This window comes from Tachyglossus aculeatus, chromosome X4 (assembly GCF_015852505.1).
Source record: "Tachyglossus aculeatus isolate mTacAcu1 chromosome X4, mTacAcu1.pri, whole genome shotgun sequence".
NCBI classification, from domain to species: Eukaryota; Metazoa; Chordata; class Mammalia; order Monotremata; family Tachyglossidae; genus Tachyglossus; species Tachyglossus aculeatus.
Genome location: NC_052098.1, coordinates 49,458,081 through 49,475,927, shown reverse-complemented (window position 1 = coordinate 49,475,927; position 17,847 = coordinate 49,458,081). Strand labels below are relative to the sequence as shown.

The following is a 17,847-nucleotide window of genomic DNA, read 5'->3' as shown; positions in this document are numbered from 1 at the left end:
GAGAAAGGAGCAATTACAAGTCTTGGATCTGCCCCAGATATTAGAGTAGATTCCTGGGGTGGCTGAGCAGAGTGGAGAAGTCAGTCAACACCCCGCCCCCCCCCCCCGGATGGAAAAGTTCCCAGGATCTTGGGGGTCTCTGTCAGGTCCCCCCAGCTTCCAGTACACCAGAATATACTGGTAGATGCTAGATGGTGGGACGTTCCTTGGAAGTTTTTTTGTTTGTTCTGCCTTTTTTTAATGGTATTTGTTAAGCGCTTAGAACAGTGCTTGACACATAGTAAACACTTAACAAATAGCATAATAATATGTGTCAGGAACTGTACTAAACCCTGGGTTAGATTTAAGATAATCAGGTTAGACACAGTCCCTGTCCCACATGGGGCTCATATTCTTAATCCTCACTATTTGGATGAAGTAACTAGGCACAGAGAAGTGAAGTGAGTTGCCCAAGGTCTCACAGCAGACAAGGGGAAGAGCCAGGATTAGAACTCAGGTCCTCTGACTCCCAGGCCTGGAGGGATTTGAGCTCATTTTGAAGGACTTTCCCCAAATTCACAGCCCTTTCGCTGGCTGCTGGGGGGAGACAGCTGGGAATTCCCAGCCTGGAAATTCCCAAACTGGATGAAACAATGACACCAAGCCATTCTAGCTTGAGAATTCCAGGACAATCACCACCCCCGGGGCATAGTTCCCATTGGTGTCAAAGACTCCCAGGGTTAAGGTTAGCTGAAACAATGACACCAACCCACTCTAGCTGTTGTTCAGTTCACTGTCTGCTAGTTCTGTTATACTCCCAAGTGCTTGGTACAGCACTCAAGAAAAACCATTAATTAAGTGTTCCCTTGGTTAAATGTTCCTAACTTTAAAGATTTGCATAGGTAAGGAAAAGAGGTGGACATGTTAGCATGTTTCCCTCCGGACTGTGAGGTCCTTGTGGGCAGGAATGATTGTGTGTGCACACACAATCATTAATTAATTAATGTTAGTGTGATTAATGTGATGTGTTAACCTATTAACGTAATTAATTACATCAATTATTACATTATTACATTAATTATTTAAGTTAATTTAAGTTAATTAATGATTACATTATTACATTAATTAATGTAATAATTAATGTAATGTGATTAATGTTAGTGTGATTACTAACACTATTGTATTGTACAAACCCAAGCATTTAGTACAGTGCTCCACATACAGTAAGGATTTAATAAATGCCACTGATGGCTCCAGTACATGAATTTATAAATGGTTAGTAAATATGGTTCCCTGTCACAACAGGCCAGCTTGAGAAACATTTTTCTCTCTCCTTACAGAGAGAGACTGAGATTCCCCCCAAAATACATCCCTCATCGCAAGGGACGGAGAAGTGTAACCTAGTGGAAAGAGCTTAGGCCTGGGAGTCAGAGGACCTGGGTTCTCATCCAGGCTCCACCATTTGTCTGCTGGATGGTCTTGGGCAAGTCAAATAACTTCTCTGTGCCTCAGTTTCCTCATCTATAAAATGGTGATTAAGAATGTGGGCCCCATGTGGGACATGGACTGTGTCCAACCTGATTAGCTTGTACCTACCCGTCAGCAGCTTATGGACATAAGATCAACAGGGTAGTGTAAGTATTTGGGTGACACGGATGTGTTTGTGTTTGTGGGGGAAATAGGTTAGGAAGATGAAAGATTAATAAAGGAAGGCTTCCTGGAGGAGATGTGGTTGGCTTGCTGGGTGACCTTAGGTAAGTCGTTTGCCCTCTCTAGAACTCAGTTTCCTCATCTAAAACAGATATAAAATACCTTCTTCTTAGACTGTGAGTCTCATTTGGGACAGGGGCTGTGCCCAATCTAATGATCTTTTATTTACCCCAGTGCTTGGCACATAGTAGGTGATTAATAAATACCTTAATTATTTAAGGTATCTAGACTGTTATGGGCAGGGGACATGTCTACCAACTGTGCTGGAATGTATTCTCCTGAGTGCTTAGTACAGTGCTCTGCACACAGTAAGTACTCAGTAAGTATCATTGGTTGATTGATTATGGTGCCTTCTCTCTCTCTTTCTCACCCCCCCCCCCCCCCCGCCCCACCGCCAAGATTCTGAGCCAATCCACTTAGAGGGGAGGGAACAAGGAAGGATGCTGGAGGGGAAAAGGTGAGAAGACCCTACAGGACCCCCATCCCCTCTCTCCATCAACCAACTCGTGACAGCAGACTTGACAATGAGGCAGTTTCCTCTTTCAGTTTCCGGGTTTTACCTCCAGAAGATGAAAGGCGAGACAGGGACAGGTAGCTTTTCCAGATTGAGCCCAGGTTGAGTGACCCAAGGAGGGTCCCTGCCTGCCCCCAAAGTCGAGTCTGTCAAGGGAAGAGAGTGAGTCTGTCCCCGTGCCAGCCAATCAGGACAGCGGGGGAGGAGTCAGGAAGTTCAAGCTGATGCTATCTGTCCTCTGGGTTGGCAGAGAATGGGGTTGTTCATTCTCCATTTCCTCCTGAACCCTAAAGGGCCCTCTGGCTCTGAGCCCCTCTCCCTCCCCTGGCAGCCCCCGAGGGGAGGGGAGGAATGAGCCAGCACCCGTCGGAGCCCGGATCAGGACGGACCGGTCGGGATGCAGACGCAGCCAGGAATCTGAACGTTCCTCCCATAATGGATGTGCCCAGTGGGCAACCCAAGGAAGGGAGGTACCCCAAGAAGCTCTTGCCTGCATCTCCACAGCACACCTATGGAGCCCCCCAAGAACTCTTGCCTGCATCTCAGCTCCTCAACAGCTGCAGTCTAGAGACTCACGGACAATATAGCATCTATTAAGCACTCACTATGTGCCAAGCATTATACTGTGCCCTGGGATGGTACAAGATAATCATGCCAGACACCCACATCGGGGTCACAGTTTTGCTAGAAAGATGACTGATGATATTAATGACTGTAGTAGTTTTTTATAATGTTGTTAGGCACTTACTATGTGCCAAGCACTGTACTAAGTGCTGGGGTAGATACAAACTAATCAGGTTGGACCACAGTCCCTGTCCCACATGGGGCTCACAGTCTTAATCCCCATTTTATAGATGAGGTAACTGAGGCACAGAGAAGTGAGGTGCTTTGTTCAAGGTCACACAGCAGTTCAGTGGCAGAGGCAGGATTAGAACCCAGGTCCTCTGACTCCCAGGACCGGGCTCTTTCCCCTAGGCTTCACACTTCACACAGTAAGGGCTCAATAAATGTCTTCCCCTCTAGACTATAAGCTCACCGTGGGCAAGGAATGTGTCTGCCTGTTGTTGTATTGTACTCTCCCAAGCGCTTAGTACAGTGCTCTGCATACAGTAAGCGCTCAATAAATACGATTGATCGAATGAATGAATAAATACAACTTATATAATGTCACATTACTCCGGGGTTTTCTTCGTTATTGAATCTAACAGCCTGGGGCGACCCACTAGAGCGCTTGGGGCTGTGGCGTCATTAGAACCAGCGAGCAGGGCAGGTGCCCAGGGCACATCCTGAAGCGGAGAATCCACAGAATGAAGGCTGTACAAGGCCAGGCTGGGGAGAGGAGCAGGGAGAGATACACCAGAGCTAGTTGGTGGGGGGATTGAAGGGGTCTCCCCACCATCAGCAAACCCGGGGCCCTCTCTTCCACCCCAAGAGACTAAGAGAGGGGGAGGGAGGGAGAAATGGAAAGAAGAAGGGGAAGATGGAGGGAGGGAGAGAAGATAGGAGGGGGAATAGAGGGAAGGAATCCAATACACAATGGAAATGGAGAGGGAAGGGAAGGGGAGCAGAAAGTTCAGCCACTGCCTGGGGGTGACCAGGAAGCCGACCTGGGTGAAGAAGAAGCTCATGTTCCAGGGGAAGGGGCGGACCATCCTGGAAAAGCCATGGATTCTCAGAAAAGCTGAGATACCTGGCTGTGTGGCATCCAACCTCATCCCCCTGCGGGTCTTCACCTGTTCTCTCCTTTCAGCAGAACTGCTTCGGCCCCTGGCCCCCAGGCCACCCTTTATAAGTTAGAGCCAGGGGCTGGGAGCGGGACTGCTCGGGAGAGGAAGCCGAAGGGGCCCGTGCTGGCTGTGAGGGACGGGAGGATCCTGAAGAGCAAGCTGGAGGGGAGAAGGTGAGACTGGGAGAAAAGAGAGGGATGGGGACAAAACGAGGACCAGTGGGAGAGAGAGGACAGAGAGAAAGTGGAGACAGAGCAGAGGGAAAGAGGAGACAGAGAACCGAAAGGAAAAGAAGATAGAGAGAGCAGAGAGGAAAAGGAGACAGAGAGCAGAGGAAAAGGAGACAGAGAGCAGAGGGAAAGAAGTGATAGAGAGCAGAGAAAATAGGAGGTAGAGAAAGAGCAGAGGGAAAAGGGAGACAGAGAGAGCAGAGGGGAAAAGGGGAGAGAGGAGACAGGGAGAGCAGAGGGAAAGAGGAGAGAAAGGAGAGGGAAAGACAAGAGAAAAGCAAGGGGAGTGAGAGGGAGAGAGAATAGAAGAAGCTGACATTAGAAATTCACAACCTCTTGGTGTTCTGAAAATGTGTCTGAAAACATCCAGCAGAGAGGAAGAGGGAGAGAACAAGGCAGAAGTCAAACCAGGCACTGCAAGAGAAAGAAAGAAATGAGACAAAGGAAAACAACACAGAGGTGGAGAGATCAAGTAAGGAGAACGAGAGAGAGCAGAATCTGAGATAGAAAGTCTCAAGAACTGAGGCAGAGATCTACAGGCAAATGTGCCCAGAACTGTTACAGTGTCTGGCTGCTTCTGTGCTTTGAATAACGCAGGAACGCGATAAACACTGTTGGAGGAATGACTGAGTGAATGAATGAATTAATGGATGAATGACTGAGTGAATGAATTAATGAAGTAAAGGATGAATGGCTGGGTGAATGAATGAATTAAGAGGTGAATGAATGAATGAATAAATGAAGTAAGAGATGAATTAGTGAATGAAGGAATGAATGAGTGAACGAATGAAGGAATGAATGAGTGAACGGATTTATATAGTCTACGGGGTGAATGGATACAGATGGAATAGTGACTGAATGAATAAATGAATGAATGACACAACCATGTCACATTTGAGGTAGACCATAGCACACCTTCTCCGTAGGGCAGACATGGCATCCCAAAGCTGACTGTCACAAGAAGGAATACGTGTGAGAGATCGGGGCGGGGAACGTATCTACCAACTCTGTTATATTGTACCCTCCCAACCACTTGGTACAGTGCTCTGCACGCAGAAAGCGCTCAATAAATACCATCGATTGATGCTGCTAGTTACGTTTCATTCCCTACATAATAGATATAACACAATCGACATTTGTGTTTCTGTGTCAGCAAAAGGGAATCCAGTATTCCTGAGAGGTGCCAATGACCACCCTGTCCTCAGAGGAGTTCAGCCTATCTGGCCCAGTCATCCTCTGAGAGCTCCTAAAAATAACTTTGGGATTTGCTAAGTGCTCACTCTCTGCCAAGCACTAACCTAAGTGCTGGGGTAGATTCAAAATAATTAGGTGGGACACAGTCCTTGTCCCACATGGGGCTCACAGTCTAAGCAGGAGGGCAAATAGGTATTGAATGTCCATTTCATAGGTGAGGTGACTGAGGCATGGAGAAGGACAGGTGATTTGCCTAAGGTCCCACAGCAGGCGAGTTGCGGAGCCGGGATGAGAACCCAGGTTTCCCGACTCTTTCCTTCAGGCCACGCCGCTTCTCTTCTTTTCCCTACCCCTTCCCCGTCCCCCTCACCTTTCCTGTTCTCTCTGCTCTCCCAGAATCCTCCCCTGCTCCGGGCCAGAACCTTGACCAGCCACAGCCCAGGCTCAGCCATGGCACACCCGGTCGCCATCAAACTCATCCCATTCTATAAGAGGCTGGTGAAGAAGAGGTGGGGCATCCTCTCGGAAGATGACGTCACCGACATCCAAGGGGCCCTCAAGAAGGGGAAGCTGGAGGAGGCGGCCTCCAAGATCAAGGAGAAGATGGAGGCGGCTGAGAGGGCCCCCCTGAACATCGCCGTCGTCGGGGAGACCGGCTCCGGGAAGTCCACCTTCATCAACACCCTGCGCGGGCTGGGGCATGAGGACGAGGACTCCGCCCCCACCGACGTGGTGGTCACCACCCTGGAGCCCATCCCCTACCGGTACCCCAAATTTCCCAATGTCACCCTGTGGGACCTGCCAGGCATCGGGGCCCCTGACTTTCGCCCAGAGGTCTACCTGAAGAAGGTGAAGGTCAACCACTACGACTTCTTCGTCATCCTCACCTCGGAGAGATTCAAGGCCAGCCACGTGAGCCTGGCTCAGGAGATCCGGAGGGTGGGGAAGAAGTTCTATTTCGTCCGGGCCAAAGTGGACAACGACCTGTACAACTCGCGGCGGAGCAAGCCCAAGACCTTCAGCGAGGAGCTGGTCCTGCAGAGGATCCGAGAGGACTGCCTGAGTGGTCTCCAGAAGGGAGGGGTCAGTGACCCCTGGGTCTTTCTGGTGTCCAGCCTGGACATCTCCCTCTATGACTTCCCCAAGCTGGAGGACACCCTGGTGTCGGAGCTGCCTGCTCACAAGTGCCACGCCCTGGTGCTGGCCCTGCCCAATGTGGCCGAAGAGGCGGGGGGGACCAGCCGGCCCACGCTGCAGGAGAAGATGGGGCTGAGGGCCCTGAAGGCAGCCGCCTGGGCCGCCTTCCCTTTCTCCCACCTGGCTGGCCGGCCCACAGAAGAACCAAGGGGCCTGTCCCTCGAGGAAGATTTGCGGGACTTGGCTGAAGAGGAGCTGAAGAGCGCCAGTCTCGTCGGTGACATGATGGACAACGTGAAAGTGGTGGTCGGCTCCATCCCGATCATCGGGGGCTTCGGGGCCGATGCCATCTCCTACGTGCAGGGCTATTATGTGCAGTGGCCCTTCCTGGACGCGGTGGCCCAAGAGGCTACGGACCTCCTGAGGAAAACGTGGAGGAACTGAGGCGCCCCCTGCTGGTGCAAGGAAGGGACCGACTGGCAGCAGGGCCCCGCTGCCTTCTCACGTCGGCCCTGCTCGACCTGGCTGGGGTGACTGTGTCTCGTCCCTTTCCTCTCCACCCCCGACTCTGTCTGAGAACCCCAAGGAATGAGGTGGTCCACACCTCCCCCCCGAACCCAGGGACAATATTACCAGAATCAGAACAGGAAACAGGATGATATCCCATGCAAAGCTCTATATTGATGCATACTCTTCTGATTCGTTCATCCAATATAATCAGACCAAACAGTTAAACAATTAAATAACAAAAGTCTGTACATTTGGTGTGAAGCTTTATTTCACCTTGATTCTTTCCCTATCTCCCTTTCTTTTTCTCTAAGGATCCCACGACCCTGAGGCAGAAGAAGAAGGTGGGAATCAGAGAAAATTAATGAATTAATTACGACACTTGTTAAGGGCTGGCTACGTGGCAAGCACTGTTCTAAGCACTGGGGTGGAAACAAGGCAATCAGGTTGGACATGGTCCCTATCCCACATGAGGCTCACAGTTGAAGTAGGAAGGAATAGGATTTAATCCTCATTTTACAGGTGAGGAACCTGAGGCACAGAGAAGATAAGCAACTTGCCCAAGGTGTCACAGCGGAAAAGTGGCAGAGCTGGGATTAGAACTCAGTTCCTCTGACTGCCATGCCCGTGCTCTTTCCACTAGGCCACACTGCTTCTCTAGATGGCTTAAATCCTGTTCTCTCAACCAGTGTGAACGTCTCTGGGGACCCAACACACACACACACACACACACACACACACACACACAGGAAAATTAAAGATCTGGATAATCCCTTCCACACCACCACCCCTAAACCCTCAGTCTCCCACTTGCAGCTTCCTACCCAGGTCCCGGGCTCCCTGGATCCCCAGATAATTAAAAACTGGTCCTAGGCAGATTTCTCCACCATTCCTTCTGACCTCCCTGGATTGGTGAGGGGGCTGAGCCACCAGGGAACAGAGTTGGGGCCTTTTCTGGGGGTGCTTCCCCAAAAGAGAAAGGGAGGGGAGGAATGAGACTGGCAGAGGGCAAAGAAGGGAGAGGGGAAAGAGACATTGGCACTGACAGAAAAAAAGGAATCTTCATTTGGAACATTCATCTCCCCTCTTATCCAGGGAATCCTCTTATTGGTCAGGTATGGGATCTCTTCTTCAAATGCTGAGTCATTTCCGACCCGTAATAATAATAATAATAATAATAATAATGGCATTTATTAAGCACTTACAATGTGCAAAGCACTGTTCTAAGCGCTGGGGAGGTTACAAGGTGATCAGGTTGTCCCACGGGGGGCTCACAGTCTTAATCCTCATCTTACAGATGAGGTAACTGAGGCATAGAGAAGTTAAGTGACTTGCCCAAAGTCACACAGCTGACAATTGGTGGAGTCGGGATTTGAACCCATGATCTCTGACTCCATAGCCCAGGCTCTTTCCACTGAGCCATGCTGCTTCTCTAGCAACTCTATAGGCACATCCCCTATTCAGAACATCCCATTTTCTGTCACTCTGGTATGTATATTTATTGAGTTTTTACCGTGTGCAGAACACTACACTAAGCCCTTGGGAGGGTACCGCAGAGTTGGTAGATGTTCCCTGCCCACGACGAGCATACAGTGCAGAGGGGGAGACAGACATTAATATAAAGAAATCCATTCCGGATATGTACCTAAGTGCTGTGGGACTGAGGGAGGGGTGAATAAAGGGTGTAAATCCAAGTGCAAGGGTGAGGCGGAGGGAAGTGGGAGAAGAGGAAATGAGGGCTTAGTTGGGGAAGGTCTCTTGGAGGAGACTTAGGAGACACAGATCATCAGAGATGGAGCAAGGAAGAGATTCTGAAATTTTCACCTCCCTTTATGAGCCCATGAACCACATCCAGTGTCTTTTGCATGCAGAGGCTCCATGACCTTACCAAACCATCAGTCAATCGATCAATCAGTGGTATTTATTGAATGCTTACTTCAAGCGCTTGGGAAACTACAATCCAAGAGACTAGGTAGACATGATCCCTGCCCACAAGGAGCTCACAGACCACGGTGGGAGACAGACATTCAAATCGATTACAGAGAGGGGAAATAATAGAGTATGAGGGCATAGACACGAGTGTTCTGGGGTGGGGGTGAGTTCAAAGTGCTTAAGGGGTACACAGTCAAGTGCATAGCTGCTTCAGAGGGGAGCCCAGAGAGGGGAAATGGCTTAGTCAGGAAAGGTCTCTTGAAGGAGATGTGATTTTCGGAGGGTTTCGAAGGTGGGAGGGCAGTGGACCGTCAGATACGAAGTGCGAGGGAATTCCAGGCCTGAGGATGAATGCCTGCTGAGTCTCCCATGAGACTCCTGCTTCTTAGCTGGCTCAGCCTGTGCTCTGTGTTTTCTTAAGGAGAAGTTTGGCATCTTCAGCCACCGTGTCTAGGGCATGCCACTGCAGAGTATAGATCTGGGTTCTAGAAACGACAATGGTACTCAGGAGATTTCCAAAGAAAGAGATGCAGCTGAGGGAGGTTCTGATCTTCTCCTTCACGTTGTTCACCAGGCTGGGCAAAGCATCATTATTCTTCAGAACCGTCTCCGTATCGTAGGACTTGAGAGAGGCCTTGAGGTCCTGCACCTCCCTGCCTTCTTTCTTGGCCAACTTGATGAGGGACGCATCATCCACCCCGAGGAGGCTGCGGTAATGGGGCAGACATTTCTCCAGCTCTTCCCGGTTATTAGGGGAAAAGAAGCCTGAGAAAGGAGCCCGAAGACACTCCTTTGTGGCCTCCAGCCCAATCTTCTCCTGCAGGGTGAGCTTCTTCTTCTCGATGGCTTCTTCAGTGACACTGGGCAGGGCCAGTCTGAGGGTGTGACGCTGGTGAGCCGGAAGCTCCCTCACCAGCGTGTCCTCCAGGTGTCGGAAGTCGTACAGACCCATATCAAAGTTGGAGATCAAGAAGACCCGAGGGTGACTCACGCTCCCTTTCTTCAAGCTCTCCAGGCAGTCATCCCGGATTAGCTGCAGCAGTGACTCTTCATTGTAAGAACCGGGGTTTCCCTTCTTGGCGCTAGCCAGGTCTAGGTCGGTCTTGGTTTGGACAAAGTAGAACTTCTTTTCCATCCGCTGGATTTCTCTGGCCAGGTCCACGTGGCTGGATTTGAACGGCTCAGAGGAGATGATGATCAAAAAGTCGTAGCGTTCGAATGCCACCTTTCTCAGATATTCTTCCGGCTGGAAGTCGGGGGTCCCGATGCCCGGCAGGTCCCACAGCGTCACGTTGGGAAACTTGGGGTGCTGGTAGGGGATCGGCTCCATGGTGGTCTCCACCGCCCCAGTGGGAGCTGAGCCCTCCTCCTCATCCCCCAGCCCCCTCACGGCATTGATGAACGTGGATTTCCCTGACCCGGCCTCTCCCGTCACGGCGATGTTCAACGAAGCCTTGTCAGCAGCCTCCAATTTCTCTTCGATCTTGGAAGCTGCCTCCCCCAGTTTCCACTTTTCCAGTGCCTTCTGGATATCAGTGACATCTTCCTGGGTCAGGATTCCCTGATCGTTCTTCAACATCTCCTCGTAGTAGGGAACAAATTTTTGGAGCGAGTTCTGGACGAACTGTGAAATGTCACTGGATGGTACCAAACCAGAAGAGCTTGAGTGAGCCATGGCTCTGGCAGAGATCTGGGGAGAGATCAGAGGACAGACAGTGAGAATGGGTTGATGGGAGTGTCTAGGAGAAATCAAAGAGGAGTTTGGGGGACTCCTGGCACTGATGGACCCTCTCTGCCCCCAGAGAGGGCCACCGTCTGCTGGGCAGATCGTGCCCGTTCAACAACATCCGGTGGTTTGGCTAAGAGCAGCAGCAACCGTGACCTCTCACCTGGACCAAAGCCGGCCGTGCCAACCCCGCTTAGAGCCCAGATGCTAGGCAGAGCTCAGAACCCCAGCGTTGCAGCACCATTGGAAGGATTAGACTGCAAGCTCATTATTGGGCAGGGAATGTGTCTGCTAATTATATTATATTGTACTCTTCCAAGTGCTTAGTACAGAGCTCTGCACATAGTAAGCACTCAGTAAATGCCACTGATTGATTAGCAGCAGCAATGGCAGTCAATCAATTAATCAGTTAAAGGTATTTACTGAGCACTTACTAAGCACTTGGGGCAGTACAATACAACAGAGGTAATAGACACATTCCCTACCCAAAGGGAATTTTCAGTCTAGGAGAGACAGACAAAATACACTATGGATATGGTCATAAATGCTGTGGAGCTGAAGGTGAGGTGAATATCAGCTACAGATCCAAGTGCATAGAAGGAAAAGGGAGAAAAGGAAATGAGGGCTTAGTTGGGGAAGGCCTCTTGGAAGAAATGTGATTTAAGTGAGGCTTTGAAGGTGGGGACAGTGATGGTCTGTTGAAATCCTGGAGTCAGAAAGCTAGGGGTTAATGAAATTCCCAAGGGGCGTGCGGTCCATGCAGCACTGCTGTAGGTTATATGGGCACCAGGACCGTGGCAGAAATACATCAGTCAGTAGTATTTATTGACCATTTATTGTGTGCAGAGCACTGTACTAAGCACTTGAGAAAATAATAATAATGGTATTTGTTAAGCACTTACCATGTGCGAAGCACTGTTCTAAGCGCTGGATACAATACGAGTTGATAGACACTGTCCCTGCCTATAAGGAGTTAACAGTCTTGATGGGGAGACCAAGTTTAAAATAAATTACAGATATGTATATAAATGCTGTGGAGCAGAGGGTGGGGTGAATATCAAGGGCTTAAGCAGTACAGATCCAAGTGCATAGATAATGCAGAAGGCAGAGGGAGTAGGGGAAATGAGGGCTTAGTCTGGGAAGGCCCCTTGGAAGAGATGGGATTTTAGGAGGTGTTTGAAAGTAGGTAGAGCGGTGGACAGTCAGATTTGAAAGGGGGAGGGAGTTTCAGGCCCAAGGGAGGATATGGACCAGAGGATGGTGGCGGGATAGATGAGAACGAGATAAAGTAAGTTGGATTTAACTGAGCAAAGTGTGCGGGCTGGGTTGTACTTGGAAATCAGGGAGGTAAGATAGGAGGGGGTGAGCTAACTGAGTGCTTTAAAGCCAATGGTAAGGAGGTTCTGTTTGATGCGGAGGTGGATCAATCAATCAATCAATCAATCATATTTATTGAGCGCTTACTGTGTGCAGAGCACTGTACTAAGCACTTGGGAAGTACAAGCTGGCAACATATAGAGACAGTCCCTACCCAACAGTGGGCTCACAGTCTAGAAGGGGGAGACAGAGAACAAAACCAAACATACTAACAAAATAAAATAAATAGAATAGATAGGTACAAGCAAAATAAATAAATAAATAGAGTAATAAATATGTACAAACATATATACATATATACAGGTGCTGTGGGGAAGGGAAGGAGGTAAGATGCGGGGGATGGAGAGGGGGACGAGGGGGAGAGGAAGGAAGGGGCTCAGTCTGGGAAGGCCTCCTGGAGGAGATGAGCTCTCAGTAAGGCCTTGAAGGGAAGAAGAGAGCTAGCTTAGCGGATGGGCAGATGGAGGGCATTCCAGGCCCGGGGGAGGACGTAGGCCAGGGGTCAATGGCGGGACAGGAAGGCTAAGTAGGTGCGAATGAGGTGTCGTTAATGTAACTTGGTGATAACAAGGGCCTTTTTCCCGGGGTGGTCGGTGGGGGCGGTGGGGGGGAGGGGGGGGGGATGGGCAACCACTGGAAATTCTTGAAGAGTGGAAAGTTATGGATTGAAATTTTTTTAGGAAAATGATCTGGGAAACAGAGCGATGTATGGATCGAAGTAGGATAGGAAAAATGCTTGGATCCGCTCAGCAATAGTTTGGATGGAAAGGAAAGAGCGGATTTTAGCAATGTTTTGAAGGTTGAACTGACAGGATTTGGTAACAGATTGAATATGTGGATCGAATGAGAGAGATGAGTCGGTAATCCCGAGGTTATAGGCTTGTGAAACAAGGATGATGGTGATGTTGTCTACAGTGATGGAAAAGTCAAAGGAAGGACAGAGTTTGGGTGGAACAATGAGGCCAATGCATGGTACTGCCATCTTGACTTCCCCTTTGCCCCTTTCCAGGGATGGGACAGGCAAGCTACTCCCTGCCCAGAAGAATACACAGACCAGCTCTCCCCTCTCCCTCACGAAGGCCCCCTCCCACCCTCTCCTTTTCCACCTGACTTCCTGGGAAGCTCTGAGAATCATAAAGCTATAAACAGTTTGACTGGACAGTTAACGTTATCCAATCAGAACTCGGAGGAGGATAATAGACCGGATTCCAAGGGGAATGGACTATTTCACATTGCCTTAGGACCAGTTTTTTAAAAACAGCAAGAGGGAGGGGACCGAATGGACAACTGTGGGAAAAAATTAAAACTTTCTCCCTGTCCTTTCCCCGAAGATGAGGTGGAGAGCACCATTGTATCACTAAACAAGATGAGATGCAGACACAATAGCCAGGTTCCGATCTTCACCTTCCCTGTCCCCTCACCACAGTCTGTCGTGGCGGCTCTCAGGCGCTTTCCTGACCCTCAGAGCTTCAACATGGCAGTGAAGGTGATTAAACCCGTTCAGACTGAGTCTATTTATCAATCAATCAATCATATTTATTGAACACTTAACTTGTGCAGAGCATTGCTTGGGAGAGGACAATACAACAGATTGGTAGACACGCTTTATGCCTCCTCTTCTGGCCTCAGAGGCAAAGTTAGAGCAAGACAAGCAAGTCGGGGACAGTTGCCTGGGTGGGAGCTGGGCAGGCTGGGCATCTCCTAATCAGCACGAGACATGGTTGTTTCGGGTCTGTTTGTCTGCCACTCTCTAGCTTTCCCCAGCTCCGTCTGCCTCTCCCCCCACATCAAGCTACCCTCCAAAACACAAACGGTTCTCTCTGGACCCCCGTTCAAGCTACCCCCCAGTCTAGATCGATGGCCCAGATGCTGACCGTGGGGTCCGGGAAGAGGTTACCGAAGGAAGGCTGGGAGTCTGGGTGAAGTCACCTGCTCACCTGCTCTCCTGCTTCCCTGGGCCTCTGTTCCTCCGAGGGGTCAGGGGATGGCTCAGTTCTGGCCCCCAGGGCAGCTTCAGATCAGAGCTGCAGTGACCCGATCCCTAGAACACCCTGAGCCACTCTGGGCCAGTGGAAACAGAGAACGACCTCCCCCCTCAGCACCTCTTCTCCCTCTGGGGGTGGGATGCCAGCACAGCCCGAGGTTTCCGCGTTCAGGGGTCAGAGCAGGATCTCTGTCGTCTCTCTTCCCCAGCAGTCTCTTTGCTCACATCTACTGACTGCGTTCTCCCTCTCAAGGTGTGTTCCGGTTCTCCATGTGGGACCGGGACAAGTGCCGAGTCTCTCAGCTCTCTGTCCACCCTGTCTCCTCCTCCCGGGGCCCTGCCTGACCCTTACAGATTCTTCCCCCCTCTTCTCCCAAGCATCTCTAACAGCCGTTTGGACATCGAGGGCCAGCGCCCTGCTGGGCTTTATCTCACTCACCAACTGGTTGACAAAGACAAATGTCTTGGGCCGAATGCCAGACGTGGGCGACTCCACCAGGACAGGAGGAGAAAACCAGATGAGCTGGAGGGTCTCAGGGGCCAACTCTCCGTGACTGGGTCCTTCACAAACTGACCGCCGTCGGCCACGTCCCGGAGAGCCTGTTCTGAGCAGGTTGTCTCAGAAGGGTGTCTAAGGCTCCTTCCACCAAAGGTGATTGGCGGAGAGAAGTATCAGCTGACATAAATGTCCAAAAAAGGAGAGGGCAGAAAATGAAGCCAAGCACCACTAGTGCCACCTCAGACCAGCCCCCATGAACCCTGCAATAATACATGACCCAGCCCTCCCTCCCTCTCCACAGCCCCCTCCTGCCCTCTCCTTTCCCACCGACTTCCTGGGAAGCTTGGAAAAAATAAAGCAATAATAATTTTATGGGGTGTGAAGGCAGCATTTCAAGGGGAGCAGAATATTTAAAAGTGCTGAAATGGTAATCAATCAATCAATTAATTGTATTTATTGAGAACTTACTGTGTGCAGGGCACTGTACTGAGCACTTGGGAGAGTACCACATAACAATCAATCAATTGTACTTATTGAGTGCTTACTGTGTACAGAGCACTGTATTAAGCGCTTGGTAGAGTACAGACAACAATATAACACACATTCCCTGCCCCCACTGAGCTTACAGTCTAGAGGGGGAGGCAGACATTAATATAAATAAATAAATAAATTACGGATATGTACATAAGTGCTGTGGGGCCAGGAGTGAGGGTGGTGAATAAAGGGAGCAAGTCTTGGTGACACAGAAGGGAGTGGGAAAAGAGGAAAGGAGAGCTTAATCAGGGAAGGACTCTTGGAGGAGGTGTGCCTTGAAGAGGGGGCTTTGAAGTAGGGGGACAATAACTGTCGGATATAAGGAGGGAGGGCACTCCAGGCAGGACGTGGGCAAGGGGTCGGCAGCGAGATAGACATGATCGAGACACATTGAGTAGGTTGGCATTAGAGGAGCAAAGTGTGTGGGCTGGGTTAGAACAGTGCTTGGCACATAGTAAGCGCTTAACAAATACCATCATTATTATTAGTAGTAGTAGAAGAGTAGCAAGGTGACTTAGGAGGGGGCAAGGTGATTGAGTGCTTTAAAGCTGATGGTAAGGCATTTCTGTTTGATGTGGGTGGGTGGGCAACCACTGGAGGTTCCTGAGGAATGGGGAAACATGGCCTGAACATTTTTGTAGAAAAACAATCTGGGCAGCAAAGTATGGACTGGAGTGGAAAGAAACAGGATGCCGGGAGGTAGTACTTCTGTGAGCTACTGAAACAGCAGGAATAGACAATGTGAGAGTATAAGAGCCACCATCATGAGGCTGAACTCCATCTTAGATCCATTGACTCTGTAAATGGGCCAGTTCAGTTCAAATTCCTTAGCCAGCAGAGAGCCGCTCAAGGCGGGCAAATACCTTCGGGATCCTCCCAGCCGCAGCTGCCGACCTTGGCTATTGGGTGAGATAAGGAAAGGGAAAAAGTATCGAGTGCCTAAAGATTGGTTTGTTGACGTATTCAAAACCTCCCTGCTTGCTTCTTTCGGGGAGAGCATACCAAAAGGGGAGCACTCTGTTCCTTCTCCTCCACTTGCAACTGCTCAAATAAAGACTTCACTCGCTTCTTGATCCAACAAAAGAGTTGGAATCTCCGTTTACTGCCACAATAACCATGGGAAGAAATTTAAAGTTTCTCCCCTGGCCGATCCCAGGAGAAGAAGGAGAAAATAATATATCACACTGTGTCCGATCTGATTAATTTGCATCTACCCTGGCTCCTAGAACAGTGTTTGACACATATTGAGCATTTAACCATGAGAAGCAGTGTGGCCTATTGGATACAGTACTGGCCTGGGAATCAGAAGGACCTAGATTCTAATCCCTGCTCTGTCATTTGCCTGCTGTGTGACCTTGGGCAAGTCACTTAGCTTCTCTGGGCGTCAGTTACTTCATCTGTAAAGCGGGGATTAATATTATGAGCCTCAGGTGGGACGTGGTCTGTGTCCAACTTAATAATCTTGTATCTATCCTATTTAGGAGTTAGGAAGGTAATGTGTCTTTCGATCATGGGTCACAGCAGTAGCAGTGTGCCAAGAAGACATTCATTCATTCATTCATTCAATCGTATTTATTGAGTGCTTACTGTGTGTAGAGCACTGTACTAAGCACTTGGGAAGTTCAAATCGACCGCTCTGGGACAATATTTCACATTGTCATCAAGCAATCGATGGTATTTATCGAGTGCCTACTCTGTGCAGAGCACTGTACTAAGCTCTTGGGAGAGTGCAATGCAACAGAGTTGGTAGGCACATTCCTTGCGCATCAGGCAGAAACTCCTCACCCTGGGCTTCAAGGCTGTCCATCACCTCGCCCCCTCCTACCTCCCCTCCCTTCTCTCCTTCTACAGCCCACCCCGCACCCTCTGCTCCTCTGCTGCTAATCTCCTCACCGTACCTCGTTCTCGCCTGTCCCACCATCGACCCCTGGCCCACGTCATCCCCCGGGGCCTGGAATGCCCTCCCTCTGCCCATCCGCCAAGCTAGCTCTCTTCCTCCCTTCAAGGCCCTACTGAGAGCTCACCTCCTCCAGGAGGCCTTCCCAGACTGAGCCCCTTCCTTCCTCTCCCCCTCGTCCCCTTCTCCATCCCCCCATCTTACCTCCTTCCCTTTCCCACAGCACCTGCATATATGTATATATGCTTGTACATATTTATTACTCTATTTATTTATTTATTTATTTTACTTGTACATATCTATTCTATTTTATTTTGTAGTATGTTTGGTTTTGTCTCCCCCTTTTAGACTGTGAGCCCACTGTTGGGTAGGGACTGTCTCTATATGTTGCCAATTTGTACTTCCCAAGTGCTTAGTACAGTGCTCTGCACACAGTAAGCGGTCAATAAATATGATTGATGATGATGATCTCCCGGCTTCCCCAGCCACTCACTGGTTAACAATTCCAATTGGTCAGCTATTCTGTCGGACTCTGGCGCGCTCCGTTATCGTGGGGTCCCCTGATGGACAGGTCATCAGACTCTTCTAAACCAGGCCCCGCCAAAACAATAACCAACCCCAGCCCAATTCCCAGTACCTTGCCCCTGGTATTGGGAATGTGTCACTTTCTTATTCTGTAATCACGCATTTCCCATAACAACCCAACATGCTCACTTCACTCCTCTGACACCAACCTACTCACTGTACCTCAATCTCATCTATCTCGCCACCACTTCCTCACCCACATTCTGCCTCTGGCCTGGAACTCCCTCCCTCTTCATAGCTGACAGAGCACCACTCTTCCCACCTTCAAAGCCTTATTAAAAAACACATCTCCGCCAAGAGGCCTTCCACGACTAA

At 49.8% G+C, this 17,847-nt stretch overlaps 2 protein-coding genes across 2 annotated transcripts; one reads left to right on the top strand and one right to left on the bottom strand.

The window, feature by feature from the left end:
• The first annotated feature begins 3,739 nt into the window (after window positions 1-3,739).
• On the top strand, window positions 3,740-6,935 carry LOC119947902 (T-cell-specific guanine nucleotide triphosphate-binding protein 2-like). The gene is made up of 3 exons (XM_038769554.1): window positions 3,740-3,928; window positions 3,982-4,103; window positions 5,774-6,935. Exons 1-3 carry the CDS (start codon window positions 3,740-3,742, stop codon window positions 6,933-6,935), a joined length of 1,473 nt encoding a protein of 490 aa, XP_038625482.1.
• A 2,053-nt stretch (window positions 6,936-8,988) lies between these two features.
• On the bottom strand, window positions 8,989-10,615 carry LOC119948124 (T-cell-specific guanine nucleotide triphosphate-binding protein 2-like). The gene has a single exon (XM_038770025.1). The coding sequence runs from the start codon at window positions 10,603-10,605 to the stop codon at window positions 9,325-9,327; it is 1,281 nt and encodes a 426-aa protein (XP_038625953.1). The 5' UTR covers window positions 10,606-10,615; the 3' UTR covers window positions 8,989-9,324.
• Between the last annotated feature and the right edge of the window lie 7,232 nt (window positions 10,616-17,847).